This window comes from Callorhinchus milii, unplaced genomic scaffold (genome assembly GCF_018977255.1).
Source record: "Callorhinchus milii isolate IMCB2004 unplaced genomic scaffold, IMCB_Cmil_1.0 Scaffold10, whole genome shotgun sequence".
NCBI lineage: Eukaryota > Metazoa > Chordata > Chondrichthyes > Chimaeriformes > Callorhinchidae > Callorhinchus > Callorhinchus milii.
This window is the reverse complement of record NW_024704751.1, coordinates 7,324,815-7,342,345: the sequence shown is the minus strand read 5'-3', so window position 1 is coordinate 7,342,345 and position 17,531 is coordinate 7,324,815. Positions and strand designations below refer to the sequence as shown.

At 49.5% G+C, this 17,531-nt stretch overlaps 3 protein-coding genes across 5 annotated transcripts in view; all 3 read left to right on the top strand.

Moving 5' to 3' along the window:
• LOC103180611 (adaptor related protein complex 2 subunit beta 1) overlaps positions 1-2,074 on the top strand; it is a 41,338-nt gene extending 39,264 nt beyond the window's left edge. Inside the window, 1 exon segment of the mRNA XM_042338452.1 lies at positions 531-2,074. Coding sequence (XP_042194386.1) covers positions 531-605 — 75 coding nt within the window. The 3' untranslated portion in view covers positions 606-2,074.
• A 2,675-nt stretch (positions 2,075-4,749) lies between these two features.
• On the top strand, positions 4,750-12,854 carry LOC103180612 (ras-like protein family member 10B). 3 transcript variants are annotated; one of them, XM_007896562.2, is made up of 4 exons: positions 4,750-5,039; positions 8,202-8,513; positions 10,764-10,888; positions 12,436-12,854. In XM_007896562.2, exons 2-4 carry the CDS (start codon positions 8,298-8,300, stop codon positions 12,704-12,706), a joined length of 612 nt encoding a protein of 203 aa, XP_007894753.1. In that variant the 5' UTR covers positions 4,750-5,039; positions 8,202-8,297; the 3' UTR covers positions 12,707-12,854. The 3 variants fall into 3 exon arrangements, with proteins under 3 accessions (XP_007894753.1, XP_007894754.1, XP_007894755.1); XM_007896563.2 differs by lacking the exon at positions 4,750-5,039 and adding an exon at positions 5,706-5,795; XM_007896564.2 differs by lacking the exon at positions 4,750-5,039 and adding an exon at positions 5,791-5,845.
• Positions 12,855-16,483: 3,629 nt separating this feature from the next.
• Positions 16,484-17,531, top strand: part of LOC103180621 (glycophorin-binding protein) — a 4,930-nt gene continuing 3,882 nt past the window's right edge. The window contains exons 1-2 of the mRNA XM_042338822.1: positions 16,484-16,540; positions 17,423-17,480. The gene's annotated coding sequence lies outside the window, so the exon portion shown is untranslated. The remainder of the gene's footprint in view (positions 16,541-17,422; positions 17,481-17,531) is intronic.

Sequence of the window (17,531 nt, the reverse complement as noted above, 5' to 3'; positions counted from 1 at the left end):
CAACGTGTCTCAGGCAAACCCAGCAGATTCTGATGGGATGGGTTGGGATGGGGCAGGAATAAACCGTCGGTCTCTAATTATATAGCTCGACACCTGCTGATGAACACTTGATGGGGCTTGTCGAACTAACAGCAAAGCCAGGCTTGAAGGATGCTCCCACAGCTTAAGGATAAAACCTGCCAAGTGAGGGGTGGGTGAGGGCGTAATTTGTTTGCGGGTTTGTTTAAAGTGCGTCTAGTGATAGTTTTGCTGTAGGAAGAGAGGAAGGAGAGAAGGAGAGAGGGGAGATAATATCCCCGGGAAGGTATTAAGATATCCCCAGGAAGAGAGAGAAGGGGAGAGAGAGAGAGACTGTCATTGCAGGATTGGGACTGACTGGATGACCTGCTTATATTGTTTGTGTTTTTTTTCTTTCTTTCTCTCAATTTCTCTCACCTGACTTTCCTTTACCTCCCCCGCCCCCCACCCCTCCCCTCACTTCCCCCCCCTCCCCTCCTCCCCTTGCCCCCACACACAACCAACCCCACCAGTTGTCTCTGAAATGCCGAGCTCCTGAGGTATCGCACTATGTCTACCAGGTCTATGACACGCTGCTGAAGAACTGAAGACCAGAGGACACCTCCCTGACCTCAGGCCAGAGCAGCACCTGTCCTCCTGCACTCCTTCCGCTCAGTGCCGTCGCTCTCAGTTACGTGCAAATAAAAAATTGGATCGTAGATTTTAAAAAAAAAAATTAAAAATAACACACACACTTTTTTTCTTTGGGAACGGAGATGCACTGATTAATCCGCCAAATTTGCGTACGTACTTTGAATAGAAAGGAAAAAGCGTCAAGCACATTTTTAAGGCTGGGTGTGTGTGTGTGTGTGTCTGTGTGTGTGATCTTTCTAAAACCACTATACAAACCACTCCTCTCTGTAAAGCGATGTGATTCCATCCAATGTGTTCTGTTTTGTGCCAAGTTTGGGTTTTTTTTTTATATTACAAATTTCTGTTGTAATAGTTGCTTTTGGATGTATGTGTATTTGCGTGTGTGTGCGCGTGTGTGTGTGTTTATGTGTGTGTGTGTGTGTTTGTGTGTCTTAACCGTTTCGAAATTCAGTCCAGGAGTTTTAATCTCTGCACGATGCACCCAGCGTGGAGGAGAGACTTAAGATATTTTCTGTGTCTCAAAGGGGAAGGTATCTCGAGTGAGGGCAGTACTTTATCCCCAGAGTTACTTTACCTGTCTTTAATGGGGAATGTACCTTGTAGGAAGGCCATGGGAGTTCGTATCCCCCGGAGCTTCTTCTCTGTTAAAGAGCATGACTTTGTTCAGCTGCACAGATCAGATCAAATTAGCACAGAATCAGCGAGTGCCCTTTCCAGCGAGGATAAATCCTGAGGGGGAGTGCGGTGGCGTTGTGTGTGGGGTTGTCACTTGTAGTGTGAATTGGAATTGGGGAGTGGGGGGATAGAGGAGAGGGTGAAACATTGCCAAAAGCAGAACAAGAGGCAGTCCTGTCTGCACAATAGCATTGTGCAAAAACTTGAGCGTGCTTTCGAGACTTTACCTGTTTTTTTTTAAGTCTTTTAAGATTAACGAGGATGTTTTCATCTCTACTGAAAGTGAGTTGGGTTTTCGACTCTGTGGAGCGAGGAGAGCGGGTGAGAGATGGCGACTAATAAGCAATGTATGTGTATGTCCGCGTGTGTGTGTGTGTTTGTGAGTTTTACCTGTAAAGTCGCACTTGATATTACACGATTCTCTTCGCAGTGCCTGTGATGTGTTGTACCAGATGTTAAAATTTTATTCCAGGTGGGGGGGGGGGGGGGCGGGGAACACTTGTATCTGTTCCACATGATTATTCCTTTTTTTTTATTTTACCTTCTCTCTCTCTCTCTCTCTCTCTCTCGTCTTACAGAAATACACAATTTTTTTTCTAAATGTTGCCATTTCTCAATAAACTTGTCTTCTCCAAAGCCGCCGGGCAGGTCGTATGATGTTGTATCGGCTGTAGATGTTGAAATGTTTTTTCTTTGTCTCTCATTGCGTCTCCTTTGGTGACACCACATTAAATAATAATGATGATGATCCTTGCGTTTGATATTGCGCCTTATCACGTCGTTGAGACGTCTCAAAGCGCCTCACAGGGTAATACCGTAAATTGGATTGACTGCGTGTTTTGCGGGCGAAACGCGGCAGCCAATTGCGCATGGCCCAGGAACAGCCGTGGAGTGACATTAACTGCCCGTTCGGCCATTGTCATTTCATTCACTAAGTGGGTGATTGGAGGACTGGCTTTTTCTAAACCTGGTTCAGAAAATCCGGGAATATCTTCCCATCTCTTTGGACTCTTAACAGTCCTTCCATTATGGTATCAGCGCCTTTTTGCAACGGGAAGAAGCCTCACAGCGCTTCACGCTGTAACCTGCCGTCGCTGTGCAGGCATTTTCCGCGATTTGCGCACAGCGATGTTCCACAAGCAATGAAGTGAAGCGATCGATCCTTGACCACAAAACGAGCGCCTCATTCCTTCGGGCAAGATCCGCACGAGGGCCGATTGCCAAGACCAGTGTTTAGAGACAAGTGATGAGTTGCAGGATTACTGTGTCGGAGGATCGTAAGGGTGGATGATGCAGCCGGTCATAGCAATGGCAGGTTTTACCCAGATAAAGCATTGATTTTTTTCACCTCGACACTCGTTGCTCGATAATTAGCATTTGGCGTGGTGAAATCAGGTAACCGTGGAGATAAGATGCTGAAATGAAACAGGTAAGAGATGCAACACATGAACGGTCCAAACGCAAAGCACCGCCAGCCTAAGGATGCAGAGAGGAGGAAATGTATACATTTTATACGCACCTTCCCTCAGAGATTATCTCCTGCGCCCCCCCCCCCCCCCCCTCACCCCAGTAATTGAGGTGAAGGAGAGGTAATGGCAAGACTCCCACTTCTGCTGACAAACTGAACACAACGAAGTGTTAACTCACTCACCGACGTCTCATTACAGAGAGAGTAATGAAATCTGATTAAGCATAATTAATATTTGAACAGCCAATTGAATATTCACGACTTATTATTGGAATTGAGGTTAGTGAGTGCAAAATCCTACTTTGAATGCGCTTAAAGGAATTGCTGTTATCTCACGGGAGCACATTGCTATTTAAACACTGCCCGCCTGCCTTTCAAAGGATATTTGTCACTGGAGAAATGTTAGAGTGAAATCACTCCCTATCCAGTCACTGATGATGGAGGCATGTGAATGGCATAAGAGAATTGTCTTTAATGGTTCAATACTCAATTGAAGGGTAGGAATCTCCACAATGACTGGTTATGTCAGCAGTCCCTTACTGTTGCCTCATCTTTGGTAGCGCTCTCGCCTTGCTCAGAGGTTTGTGGGTTCAAGCCCCAAATCTTTTTCACGTTTTATCAAATTTTCAAGGCTGAGGTGGATAGGTTTCTGTTAGGTCAGGGTATCCGGGGACACGGGGCAAAGGCACATAGGGAGCTGAGGTCCAGATGGTGACCCAACTCTGCTATTGGGGTAAGTCCAGTGAATTTGGTTCTCGAACCTTACAATCGCGACGCGCTCTTACTGCCCACAATAGGAGCGGCAGGACACAGAGCCAGTGTCCCCTTGTTAGCGGAGTCTCACTTGAGGACTGTGGCTTTAAAGCCCTGACACTGACACGCATTGGACACTCGGGGAATATGGCGCTAGGACGTGGGAATCAGAATTCTAGCCAAAGATGTCGTCTTCTCTGACCTCAAGGCAGCAAGACTCCCAGTGGGCCCAACGAGGACAGTGACGGAATAACCTCTCTCCACATGGGAATTCAATGCCGTATAAACGTTCCATTGCCAGGCTACCCGTCAAGAAGGAGAGGGGGTTGCTCCAGTACGGGGAAGGGGAGTCAAAGTGAACCGAAGGAAAAAAATCATCCGGCTTTGCTTGACTCTCTCTGCGAGAGTTCTAGCCAAGACGATGTGATACAATCAATTTCACTTAACACAGTGTGCATTACATCTGGGCAAATAGAATACCAAGCAGCATTTCCTCTGTGGGACGAGTATCTTGAAAGCTTTTCGCTCCCCCACATTATAACAGAAATAATGATAATAATAATGTCATGTCATTGAGATGTCTCAAAGGGCTTCGCAGGATACGCTGTAAAGTTAATTGATTGTGTGTGTTGTGGGTTAAATGAGACAGACTGTTGCACACAGCAACGTCCCACAAACAGCCCAGGGAGTGAGTAACCACTTTTTTTTTTTACTTGGGAGGATTTGTTGGCCAGGACACCGGGAGAGAGAAATTCCCTTCTCTTTTCCAATTCCAATCCGCGACTGTTTGTGGCGCAGTGCCACACACTCCCACAAAACATACAGTCAACAATAACACTAAGAATAATCCTTGCATTTGATCCAGCGCCTCGTCGCGTCTTCGAGACGCCTCCGAGCGCTTCACGGAACCCACTGCAAAGCGGAGTGACTGTGTATTCCGTGGGCAGCCATAATTGCGCACAGCAGCGACCACCCACCAACAGCCGCGGATCCAGCGAAGCGCTTCGAGGCGTCTCGGTTGACGCGTGATTTTAGGCGCTGTATCAGATGCAAGGATTATCATTAATGTCACTGGTATTTTAGGGGCCAATGTCAAACAGAGAGTGTTGAGATATTAGTTGCCAAGTGGCAAACCTGCGTTGATAGGCTTTACGACCTGGGAGACGCCTGTGAATGACTTATCAACCATGTCGCAGAGAGACAGAGCCACTGAGAGGAGGGTCGGTAACGGTGGTGTCTCATTGAGAGGAGGAGAAATGCACAGACTGTAGCGCATTCCTGCAACAGGGAAAGAGGGAGAGGTGGAGGATCTCTGCTGTTTTTCTCCTCGTTACTGTCTATTCCTCCACCACCACCACCACCACCACCACCAACCAACAACAACAACAACAACAACAGGCAAACCACACAAAGGCATTTCAATGGAATTACGCACTGATCCTCAGCCTTGAAGCCAATGCTGATACATCCCCATCCAGGGGTTAGCGACCAGGTAAACCAATCACTTCAACCCCCTGTGCAGTGTGAGTGAGTGTGTGTGTGAGTGAGTGAGTGAGTGTGTGTGAGTGAATGAGTGTGAATGAGTGTGAGTGTGTGTGAGTGAGTGTGAATGAGTGTGTGTGAGTGAGTGTGAGTGTGTGTGAGTGAGTATGTGTGTGAGTGTGAATGAGTGTGTGTGTGTGTGAGTGAGTGGGTGTGAATCAGTGCGAGTGTGTGTGTGTGAGTGAATGAGTGTGAGTGTGTGTGAGTGAGTGTGAGTGAGTGTGAATGAGTGTGTGTGAGTGAGTGTGAATGAGTGTGATTGTGTGTGTGTGTACCTGTGAGTGAGTGAGTGAGTGGGTGTGAATGAGTGTGAGTGTGTGTGTGTATGATTGAGTGAGTGTGAATGAGTGTGTGTGAGTGAGTGTGAATGAGTGTGATTGTGTGTGTGTGTGTGATTGAGTGAGTGTGAATGAGTGTGTGTGAGTGAGTGTGAATGAGTGTGATTGTGTGTGTGTGTACGTGTGAGTGAGTGAGTGAGTGTGAATGAATGTGAGTGTGTGTGAGTGAGTGTGAATGAGTGTGTGAGTGAGTGAGTGTGTGAGTGTGTGTGTGTGTGAGTGAGTGAGTGAGTGAGTGTGAGTGTGTGTGTGAGTGAGTGAGTGTGTGAGTGTGTGTGTGTGTGAGTGAGTGAGTGTGAGTGTGTGTGAGCCAGACCTGGATCTCACTGCTGTACTCCCAAAGTCCAAACTTTGCTTTGAATTAACGAGTGAGTCCCTCTTCAAGTTTTTTTTTAAAAAAAGCTTCTTCTTTTAATAGGTAATATATATTTTTATATGTATGTTGTGCACAAGTTATTATTATTATTACGTGTGTGTGTTTTCTATGTTATATATTAACTACACACATATATATATATATATATATTACAGGTATGTGTATATTATGCCTACAGGTGTATATCCTGGGTGACCACAAAGTCGTGATACCATCACAATATTTAATAATAAGTCTTAAAGAAATTATGATTTTTTTAGGTAATAATGTAGCTGAAAAATAAGATTTCTTGCTCACCCTGTAGATATACCATATATATATATATATTGCCTATGTTATTTCCCTGTAGATTCAACAAAATGTAATATTGCTATATAATTTTCCACCGAGTGTAACTTGGCTTCTCTGTGGGTGTGTGTGTGTGTGGGGGGGGGGGGGGGGGTCAGTTTCAGGGTCTGTGATGACTTTATAAATAAAAATCAATAAAATATACATCTATATTTTTTAGCTTCCCTCCCTCCAAAACTCCCCCAGCAAAGTTCTGCGTCGAGCACAGAAAGAGAATTTTCTAAGGTGGAATTGGGGGCGTTAAGCCCAATTTAAATACCCTCCTGTTCTCTCTTCCAACCCGGAAATTAAATCATATTAAAAATACACCCATGTATGTATGTATGTATGTGTGTATGTGTGTGTGAATGTATGTGTTTCTGCCACATATCTCATCAGTTGCGCTTTGGTTTCAGTACACAACATTGTGTGTGTGTGTGTGCACAGGGTATTATTTTTTGTGTGTGCACAGGGTATTATTTTTTGTGTGTGCACAGGGTATTATTTTGTGTGTGTGCACAGGGTATTATTTTGTGTGTGAGTCAGAGCTGCGGGTTATTCTGTATTAATAACTGCTTTAATGGTGCATTGAGTGTTGCATAACGCCTGACTGGTAATTGGGTAACGTTTGATTTTGAATCCATACAGATATACACACACACACACACACAGACATTCATACATTAGACACACACATTGAGATGCTATGAGGCATTACCCTGCCTTGGAAGGCGCTATATAAATGCAAGTTGTTGTTGTTGTAGCTATTTACACACACACACAGACCCAAACATCCAGGCACATACACCCAGACACATCTACATACACACGTGCATACACACACAAACATCCACCCAAACACGCACACACACTTATTCATACATATACATACACACGCATCCATCCATACGCACACGCACACACATAGATAGATAGACACGCAGAAGCACACAGCCCGAACACTCTCTCTCTCCGAATACACCCGGCTCTGTGCACATTACAGTTATGCATCTACAAATGGAGTCGCTATAAATAGCTCCTGTCTGATTAATCTCCTCTTTCCATGTCTTAAATAGGAAGCGTGAGACACTGCTCGATTCAGCCCTGACACACTGGCTATTTATAGATAACACAGCTTATTTCCCCTGATCTTATCCATCACCTGCGCTTCACTGTAGCCACAAACTGGTGTATTTTTTTTACAATGGGGTGGTGGGGGTGGGGGGGAGGAGAGGGAGGGAGAAATGGAGAGAGCAATGGGGAGAGAGAGAGAGAGAGAGAGGGGGTGGGGATGAGTCAGTGACATCAAGGATGTGCATCAAGGATTGTTAATAAGCAAGAGATCTTACAGCCAGGACATTTATTTGCTGAGAGTGAATTACAGGGCAATAAACCAACTGAGTTTAGGTAATGGCAAAGACCCCCAGGGTTTGGGGGGGTGGGGGGCGGGGGTGGCAAGGGAGACATTAATGTGTTTTTCATTTCATTATCTGGGCTTCTCGGATTGGATTCTGCTGTCTTAAGTCAGCTGACAGTCACCCAGAATTATTAACATCGCTTTTAAAGGATAATGAAACTGGCAAAGGTGTATGGATAGCTGTGGGTTTCATATACAATCTCCCCCCCACCCACTCCTCCCATCACACCAACTGGGGGTGGGGGGGTGTGTGTCATGTGGCAACGGCTAGTCGACGGCCAATTTTGAGAACCTGCAAAATGGTTATTATAAAGGGATGGAGACTTGTGTGTGTGTGTGTGTGGGGGGGGGGGGGGGGGTCTAAATGTGCGTGTCTGTGTGTGTGTGTGCATGCATTTCTGTGCGCGTGTGCATGTGTGTGTATCTGTGCATGTGTGTGTGTCCTTGTCCGTGTACCTGTGTATACGTGTTCCTGTGTGTGTATATGTATGAACGAGGGGCAAACTAATATATTGGGGGTGGGGGGTGGTCAGCGCACCTTGATTGGCTCCTGAGTGCTCCCCTTCCCCGCCCACCCCACAAATCGACAACCCTCCTCCTGGCGTGAAGGGAGCTGCGTAAAGGCACTTTGTTGTTGTTGTTGTTGTTGTTTAGGTGCGGGCTGGCTCAGACTGGGTGACGATACTTCTCAGGAAGGTGTGACCTGCTGGGGCTGGAATATGAGCTCTGAGGGCGGTGCTGCCCGAAGGCATGGTCACCACGTTCAAAATCGCCATCCTGGGGGCGCGAGGCGTGGGCAAATCTGCCATCGTCCGCCAGTTCCTGTACAACGACTACAGCGATCGCTACACGCCAAGCTCGGGGCGACGCGTGTACCTGCCCGCCGTGGTCATGAATGAACACGTGCACGATCTCCAGATCATGGACTTCCCGCCCATCCCGTCATTCCCGGTCAACACCCTGCAGGTGAGTGTCCGCCTCCAATTGCCCCGCCACCCACCACCCCCAACCCCCAAGTTTACACACTCCACACGCGCGCCTCTGTTTATCCAGCAGTAAGTAAGAACCCGCTTGTTACTCGCTTGGCGGATCGCTTTCCGGGGGTAACAAACCCTCCGTGAAAGTCACTCAATCCACGACTGCTTGTGGGACACTGCTGTTCGCGATTGCCTGTCACGTTTCGCCGAGCAAATACAGTCGATCCCTTTTACAATATTGAAGCGTCTTGAGACACCTTAACGGCGTGATAAGGCGCCAAGCGAGGAGGCTAACCACTACGCGAATTAGGACTCTGTTTTGCGGGCGAACGCAGCCGACAATTTTGCCACACACAGCGACCGTCCACATAACCGTGTGCGTGTGTGTGTGCGTGTGTGTTTAATGCAGTCTGTTGTATCGGAGGCATTTGTTGCAGAGACGCAATTTACATCAGCTCCCAAGGTCATCCCGGGTAAATGACTTTAGCTTTTGTTGTGAATGATTAAATTACCCTCCATGCCGGGACTTAAATTATATCGACACATTTGCAGCTAGAACCCAGTCCAGTGTCAACTGATTTACGAGCCGGGACGGAGGGATTAATTTCCCGACTGTTTTAAACACTGTGCGGCCACTTGTGTTGGATTAAATTCTCCAATCTTCACCCAGTTCAGCTGTAAAGGAGTCACCGTCAGCCAAAAGTGGTGGTTATTGTCGGCATTTGGGATGTTTCTGTGCCTCAAACTCACAGTACAAGGTCCCCCGCAGCTGAGAATTCCCCGACTCCCACCTACACACGGAAATCCCAGAGAAAGATTGTTGGAATGGAATGCGCCCTCTCTCTTTCTCTCTCTTCCTCTCTCTCTCTCCCTGGAGAGACGTATCCTGCTTACCTAATTCCGTGAAGTTTTAGTGGCAGGTTGGCAATAGCCGAGGCTTGGGGGTGGGGGTAGATGGGGGGGGGTGACCCCAGACTAACGTTGTTCCGTGGTCGCTTAGCCTCCCAGAGGAGCCATCACCTCACAACCCCCACTGGACCTACCGGGACTGGCTCGCTAGCGCTCAGAGCGCAGCGCTCGGTTGGTACCAGCTCACTATCTGCCTGTTAATTGCCGATGAGCACAATCGGCCCGGATTAAGCCAGCGGCCAGATTCCCCCCCAGCCCCCCACCCCCCCACCCCAGCCCCCCCCGGAGAGAAGGTAAGGAGAGCTCCGACCTGCCCGCTCTCCCCCTCCCCGTCGTAATCGTTAGCCCCCCGCGTATCCGATGAGATGCCGCGGCCGGGAATCATTGCGTACACACCTCTCACTCACGACACCCAGCTCCTTCTCTACCTTCGACAGGTGATTGGAATGGTCCCTCCCTGCCGCCGCCTGCTGGCCAGCGGCAGGGAGTGCCAAGGGCTCCGGCAATCCCGAAGTGTTCGTTGCCGGTGAGGAAAATCAGCGCACGATCCCTGTAGTTTGGTGGAGCCCCTCATCATGTCCCCCCCCCGCCAACAACCACCCCCCCCCCCAATATAATCCAGTCACTCACTCACTCACTCACACACACACACTCACTCATTCACTGACACTCATTCACACACGCTCACACTCACTCTCTCACACGCACACACACACACTCACTCACACACACACACGCTCACTCATTCACACGCACTCGCACGCACACTCACTCACACACACTCACTCGCACGCACACTCACACACACTCACTCACTCACTCGTACGCACGCGCTCACTCATTCGCACACACACACTCCCTCTCACGCATACTCACTCACTCACACACACATACACTCGCACGCACACTCACTCACACACACACACACTCACGCGCATGCACTCACTCACACACACACGCTCACTCATTCACACTCATTCGCACGCACACTCACTCACACACACTCACTCGCACGCACACTCACACACACTCACTCGTACGCACGCGCTCACTCATTCGCACACACACACTCCCTCTCACGCATACTCACTCACACACACACACACTCGCACGCACACTCACTCACACACACACACACTCGCACGCACTCACTCACACACACACACTCACTCACTCACTCACTCCACGGCTGTTTGTGGGAGAATTGCTGTGCGCAAACTGGCTGCCGCGTTTCGCCCACAAAAAAACACAGTCACTGCACTTTACGGTACGAGTGAGTGGGTTCAGCGGGTGGATTGATGCTTTTCGTGCGTTTTTGCGTGTGTCACAGGAATGGGCGGACGTCTGTTGCCGGGGGCTGCGGAGTGCTCACGCCTACATCCTCGTCTACGACATCTGCTGCTTCGACAGCTTTGAGTACGTCAAAACCATCCGACAGCAAATCCTGGAGACCAGGTGAGTGCAGAGAGAGGGAGGGAGGAAGAGAATACGAGAGAGAGAGAGAGAGAGAGAGGGAGGGAGGGAGGGAGTGGTAGGGGGTTCTGAAGCTGCCTCAGCCCCAGAGTTCCGACCGACGTGGGATTCGAACCCGCAACCTTCTGACTCGGACACGAGAGCGCTACCACTGAGCCGCGTGCGTTTTGCTCGTATGCACGAGTTGCCCACGTTCGCTCACAGTCACCAGGACAGGGCGCAGACGGGGTCTGGGTTAAACGTCTCAACGGAAGGATAATGCAGCACTTTCCCCCTCCCGCACACACGCGCGCACACACACGCGCGCAAGCACCCTCGCCATCCCCACGTCAGCCTGGACTGGGAGCTCAAACGCCTGCCGTGAGTATGGGGAGACCAGCCTGTGCTCTTGAGTGTTAATTCCTTGCCCGCACTGCAAACCTTGAGATGAAGTAACGTGCTGTGGTGTTGACACAGCCCCTGCGCTTGAGGAATCCACAGCGAGCAAACGAGCTGGTGACTGGACAGTGACATGGGTTCAGACAATGTAATTACAGCACGTAATTTCGGGCCATCAAATTGAAAGCGTGTAATGAGGAATCCTGCGCTGTTAAATACACGGAATCAACCTCCCTGTTGTTCCCCCACCCTCGAACGCTCTGTCAGCTCTCCAGAATTGTCGTGTTTATTGTTTAAACTTCAAATAATGATAATAATAATAATAATAATCCTTGCATTTGATATAGCGCTTTGGGACGTCCTCCCGACGTGAACACGCTGTAAAGTGAATTGACTGTATATATTTGTGGGCGAACGCGGCAGCCAATTGCGCTCAGCAATGTCCCACAAACAGTCATAGATTGAAAATGACCCAATTTATTATTGGTTTTGGTTTTGGAGCGATTATTATTAGGGCTCTGTGTGGAGTAAGGAAACTTGCCCAAGGTTTCACCCTCTGCCTGGAATTGAACTCAGGTCTCTCACTTGCAAAGCGAGTGCTCTAACCACTGAGCTATAGGAACTTTATCACCTTGTGTGTCAGTCTCTCTCACTCTCTATCCCGCGCTCTCTCGCGCGCGCCTCTGTGTCAGAAGGTTGTGGGTTCAAGCCCTCACGGCGGGACTTGGAATCACACAGTCTAAGCTGACGACAACAACCACAACAACCACCAAATTATATTGTACAGCGCCTTTCCTGTCGGGAGGACGTCCCATTGCAGTGACGCTGTAATGCAGCGCTGTGGGGGGTGGGGGGGGAGTTGCATTGTGGAAGTTGCCGTCCATCGGATGAGACATTCAACCGAGGTCCCATCTGCCTGTTCAGGGGGATGTTAAAAGATCCTGCGGCACTTTTTTTCATTCTCTTTTTTTTCTCCCTCATCTTCTCTCTCCCTCCCTCCCTCTCCATTTCTTCCTCCCACTCTCTCTCTCTCTGTTTTATTCTCTTCCCCCTTCCTTCCTTCCTTCCTTGCTTTCTTCCTTGCTTCCTTCCTTACTTACTTGCTTCCTTGCTTCCTTCGTTCCCTCCCTCCCTCCTTCCCTCGCCCGCAGGATGATCGGGCCGAGCGAGATCCCCATCATCATTGTGGGGAACAAGCGGGACCTGCAGCGAGGCCGGGTCCTGCCCAGGCGCAACGTGTCGGACCTGGTGAGGAAGAGCTGGAAATGCGGGTACATCGAGGTCTCGGCCAAGTACAACTGGCACGTCCTGCTGCTCTTCCACCAGCTGCTGAGGAGCCTGAGCTGCGGTCGCTGCAAACACGTGCACGCCGCCATCCGCTTCCAAGGAGCTCTGCGCCCCTCCCGCTGCTCCCTCATGTGAGCCCAGCCCCTGCTCGCGCGCACACATGCGTGTGTGTGTGTGTGTGGGGGTGTGGGTGCGTGTTTGTGTGCGCATTTAACGTGAAACCAGAGAACCCCCACGGTTCGATTCCCGGGCAGGCAGAGCCAGGGCAAACCTTAGGCAAGTTTGCTTACGACCCACACACACACACACACACACACACACACGTACACACGCCTCAGCAAAGGGAACCTGGTTGTTAGTCGATTGGCGGATCGCTTTCCGGGGGTTAACAATCCCTCCGCTCTACTCAACAAAAACTACTTGGTCGCTCAATCCACGCCTGTTTGTGAGACACTGCTGTGCACAACTGGCTGCCACGTTTCGTCCACAAATCACACAGTCAATTCACTTGACAGCTTGTGCTGCGAAGCCCTGCGAGACGTCTCAACGACGTGATGAGGCACTGTATTCTCATAACGCCCCACAGGCGTCTCTCTCTCTCTCGCCCTCCCAGTCGGTCGGGTCGCTCGCTCGCTCGCGAGACATGACCTGTTAGCGGCGTCCGGTTTGGCAAATCGTCGCAAATCAGCCCCAGTTGCCAGCCACGAGGAAACGGGTTTGTGAAAGGAGACAGAAAAAAGGCCGACAGGTTTGGCAACATGAACTGACCCCAATCCTCACGTACAGACTGTTATGTTATATAGTTGTAATATACATTATATATATAATACATATACATATATATATACACGCAGACACACACACTGGAAACTCGGAACGATTTTCAGTCCGTTTAACATCCTGTCTCCCCAACCGTCCAGTCTGCAATATTGTCAGCCAGGCTCCTTAACTGGACAAAGGCTGGAAAAAAATTCCAGATTCCACGTTAAAAACGGTGGATGGTTTGAAACTGTTGACTTGTATAAAGAAATAAACCGATTGTGTTATTCCGACCTGCCGTCTCGTCCTACCATCCAGTGGCACTGAAACGGGTGTTCGTGTGTGTGTGTGTGTGTGTGTGTGCGTGTGCGTGTGCCAGAGAGTGTGAGAGTGAGCGAGTGTGAGTGTGTGTGTCAGAGTGTGGGTGAGCAAGTGTGTGTGTGTCAGTGTGAGAGTGAGCGTGTGTGTCTGTCAGTGTGTGAGTGTGGCTGACAGCTGCAATCACTGATTTCTTTTTCTCTATTTTTTTTAAAATCTCGTCCAGTGATACATATTTAATGTGTAAAAGAGACACCTGGGGTTTATTTTATACATTAAATAGGACAGCAGTAGATTTCACACGGGGGATAGGTTACATGTGTTGCCTGTGTACCCCTCAAGTCAAGTCAGATCGGTTGCTTTAGCTGAATTGTCGAAGGTTTTCTTTTTGAGGCGTGTTAACCGGCTTCGCTTCAACCTTGAATTTCGCTTAAGAAAAAGGCTGATTTTTCTTACAAGTGGTCAGCGTCCATTCAGTGTGTGTGTGTGGGGGGGGGGAGGGGGTGGAAACAGGACGATGGGGGGGGGGAGGGGGGGGAGAAAGAGGAGGCGTGTATCTCTAACCCACACGGAAGAAGTATGTGACACGGACACACAAGTGGGGAGGGCTGTTGACATGCGATGGTGGGCGCGATCGTTCGCCCAGCGGATTCTGTTTCTGACATTTGCCGCCACGCTTTGTTGCAGTCCTTCAGAGCCGTGGGATGAGCTGTCATTCCTGGCAGCAGAGCCCCCCCCTCTCCCTCTCTCTCCCCCTCCCCTCTCTCCACCCCCCCTCTCCTCTCCCCCTCCTCTCCCCTCCCCCACTCCCCTCTCCTCTCTCCCCACTCTCCTCTCCCACTCTCCCTCTCCCACTCCCCTCTCCTCTCTCCACCCCCCTCTCCCTCCCCTCTCCCCTCCCTCCCCCTCTCCTCTCTCTCCCCCCACTCTCCTCTCCCCCTCCCCCACTCCCCCTCTCCCCTCCCCCTCTCCCCTCCCTCTCCTCTCTCCCTCTCCTCTCTTCCCACTCTCCCTCCTCCCCACTCCCTCTCCCCTCTCCCCCTCTCCTCTCCCTCTCCCCCACTCTCCTCTCCTCTCCCCACTCTCCCTCTCCCCACTCTCCTCTCCCCACTCCTCCCTCTCCTCTCCCCCACTCTCCCTCTCCCCTCTCCCCACTCTCCTCTCCTCTCCCCTCTCTCCCCTCTTCTCTCCCCACTCCCCTCTCCTCTCTCCCCACTCTCCTCTCTCTCTCTCCCTCTCCCCCCTCCCCCCCTCTCCCCCCTCCCCCTCTCTCCCCCCTCCCCACTCTCCCCCTCTCTCTCCCCCCCCCCCCCCCCCCCGCAAGAAGCTTTTATAAACCTATATATTTATTCCCTCTCCTCCGCTCGGCTTTGATGACTCACTCGGAGTCGGTTGTGCAGTGTCTCGATTTCCGAACCTCGTTTACATATTGTCCTTTTTTTAAAAAAAAATCGAAACAAAATATAATATAATATATATATATGTGTGTGTGTGTAAACAACTCTTTTTAACTCGCGACACGATGAAGGGAAGGAGGGAGCGTCTCGTCTTGAGGTCTTTTGGGTGTCGAGTTTTTTTCCCCCCACGCAATCGTTTGCTGCCGTGTTTCCCCCCCCCCCCTCACAAAATACAACAGTAACTCCACTTTACAGTGTAGCGCGTGAAGCGCTTTGAGACGTCTCAACAGCGTGATAAGGCGTTCTATCAAAGCAAGGATCATCGTCGTGATTATTTATTAGTTATCGTTGTTATGATCACGTGCGCCATCAGCCAGCGGTGTTGACAGAGCTCCAGCCCACTCTCAACCGGACCCCCCCCCCACCCCCCCCCAAAAAAAAAGGCTCGGAAGCGTCGGGAACCAAACCCAAGAATTCGATCAAGCAGCAAGTTGCGGGCGCCAGGCAAAAAAAAAAATAAAAAAAAATTTGCGAGGTTGGAAGGGGAGGGGGGGTGACTGGAGCAAAGAGGGGGTTAAACCCTTCCCGTCGCGTCGTAATCTCTCCCAGTCTTGAAGGATGAAAGGGGTTTCTCTCTCCCCTCTACCCGCCTGTACCTTTTTAAATTCTGCTGTGAAATTGCGCCTCACGCGTACACACACACACACCCAAAGCCTTCAGTGTTGTGCTGTTGACACAGCGTGAACGCATAGTAACACTCTCTGCTCTTGTGTGTGTGTGTGTGGGTGTGGGTGTGGGTGTGTGTGTGGGGGTGTGTTGTCAGGCGCCTCAGCAATAATACAGAAGCTATTCATTCCGACAGCGTGTTTTTGCGAGAATAGGTTACTTATTTATTTTATTGCTGTTTAACGCTCAAAGGTATTTGCGCTTCAAGACACGGCCCTCGGCCCCTTGCCTCGCAGTTTACCGTCTCTCTCGCTTTCAAGACAAATTCTCTCCCAATTCCCTGCACTCTTGTCTCCGGCCTGAAATAATAAGAATAATTGTTCCATTTGATATGGCGCCTTGTCGCGTCTTCGAGGCGTCCCAAAGCGCTTCGCAGACTGCGCAGTTTGTGGGCGAAACGCGGCAGCCGGTTGCGCACGGCGGTGGCCCACAACAGTGGTGGCTACTTGTTTAAGCGTCCAATCCAATTGGAAGTGTGGGGGTTACTTTTGACTCACTTTTTGCCCCACTCCTCGGTCTCGATGTTTCTGTTCGAACATTTCTCTCGCTGTAGCTACAAAACAACCCTGCCCCTGGCGCTGTCAGCCAGTCAGCCACGTCCTGCCTGACCGGCTCCGCGCAGAGCGAGAGACGTGTCGGACGTTCTGAATCCTCCTGCGGCTGACAGCGTGACACTGAGCCCTGACTCCCTCTCGCCTCTCGCTAATGAAATAAAACAGTATGGCTATTTGGATGAAAAAAGGGCAATCACTCCAATAGACGAAGCCTGGTGGGTACTCAATTTTACATTGACTGCACATTTTATAATCCTTGTTTTCATAATAATCCTTGCATTTGATACAGCGCCTTATCATGTCTTTGAGACGTCTCGAAGCGCTTCACAGAATATACTGCAAAAGTGAATTGATTGTATATTTTGTGGTTGAAATCCGGCAGGCAATTGCGCACCACGGTGTACCACAAACAGTGATGGATTGAGTGACCAAATTATTATTCATTTTTTGAAGGGATTATTACCACTGGATTTTGGTATTAAGCTTTATTACACGGTTGACACACCTCAAAGTGCTTGACAGGATTTGACTGTGGATAGATGTAGGCAATTGCGGCAGCCAGTTTGTACACAGCAATGTCCCCTCGAACAGCCATAAAGTGGAAGAGTGTTTTTGTCCAGTAATTGTCCAGGTCACCGGGAGCAATTTCCTTCTGTTTTCAAGTAGCACCATGAGATCTTTAACGTCCAGCTGAGTGGGCAGATGGGACTTTAGTTTAATGTCTCATCTGAAGGACAACATGTACGACCTAGATTACAAGTTAGTCCTGATATGGGGCTTGAGCACAAAACCTTCTGACTCAATGGCGAGATGAGCTACCAACTGAGCTGTAGGCTGACACACTTCTGTATATACAGAATAATTCCTGTCTTCTGGAATGTATCCTTTAGTTTGTTATAGTTATGGTTAAGGTTAGCAGGTTGTAGGTTCCCACCTCAGGACTCACCTGCATTGTATTGTCAGAGGTGCTGACCCTTTGGAAGAGATGTTAAAATATTAATGTTAATATTAGAATTAAAGGAGTAAACGTTTGCTGCTCTATAATGTTAACATTACGGTAAAATTGATGAACGCAATGTGCCCTTCGACTGTTCCAGTGAGGAAAGCTGCTCTGGTGACTTTGAAACTGAAGAGAGGCTTGGCGTGAAAGTTGTTGTAAGTAAATTAACTTCCACTTGCTGTCTCTCTAAATAGATAAAAATTTCT

Excerpts from the sequence above, each read along its gene's own strand:
- LOC103180612 (XM_007896562.2), top strand. The coding sequence starts at position 8,298 with ATGGTCACCACGTTCAAAATCGCCATCCTGGGGGCGCGAGGCGTGGGC. Across the intron at positions 8,514-10,763 it reads TCCCGGTCAACACCCTGCAG|GAATGGGCGGACGTCTGTTG; the intron begins GTGAGTGTCCGC and ends CGTGTGTCACAG. Across the intron at positions 10,889-12,435 it reads CAGCAAATCCTGGAGACCAG|GATGATCGGGCCGAGCGAGA; the intron begins GTGAGTGCAGAG and ends CCTCGCCCGCAG.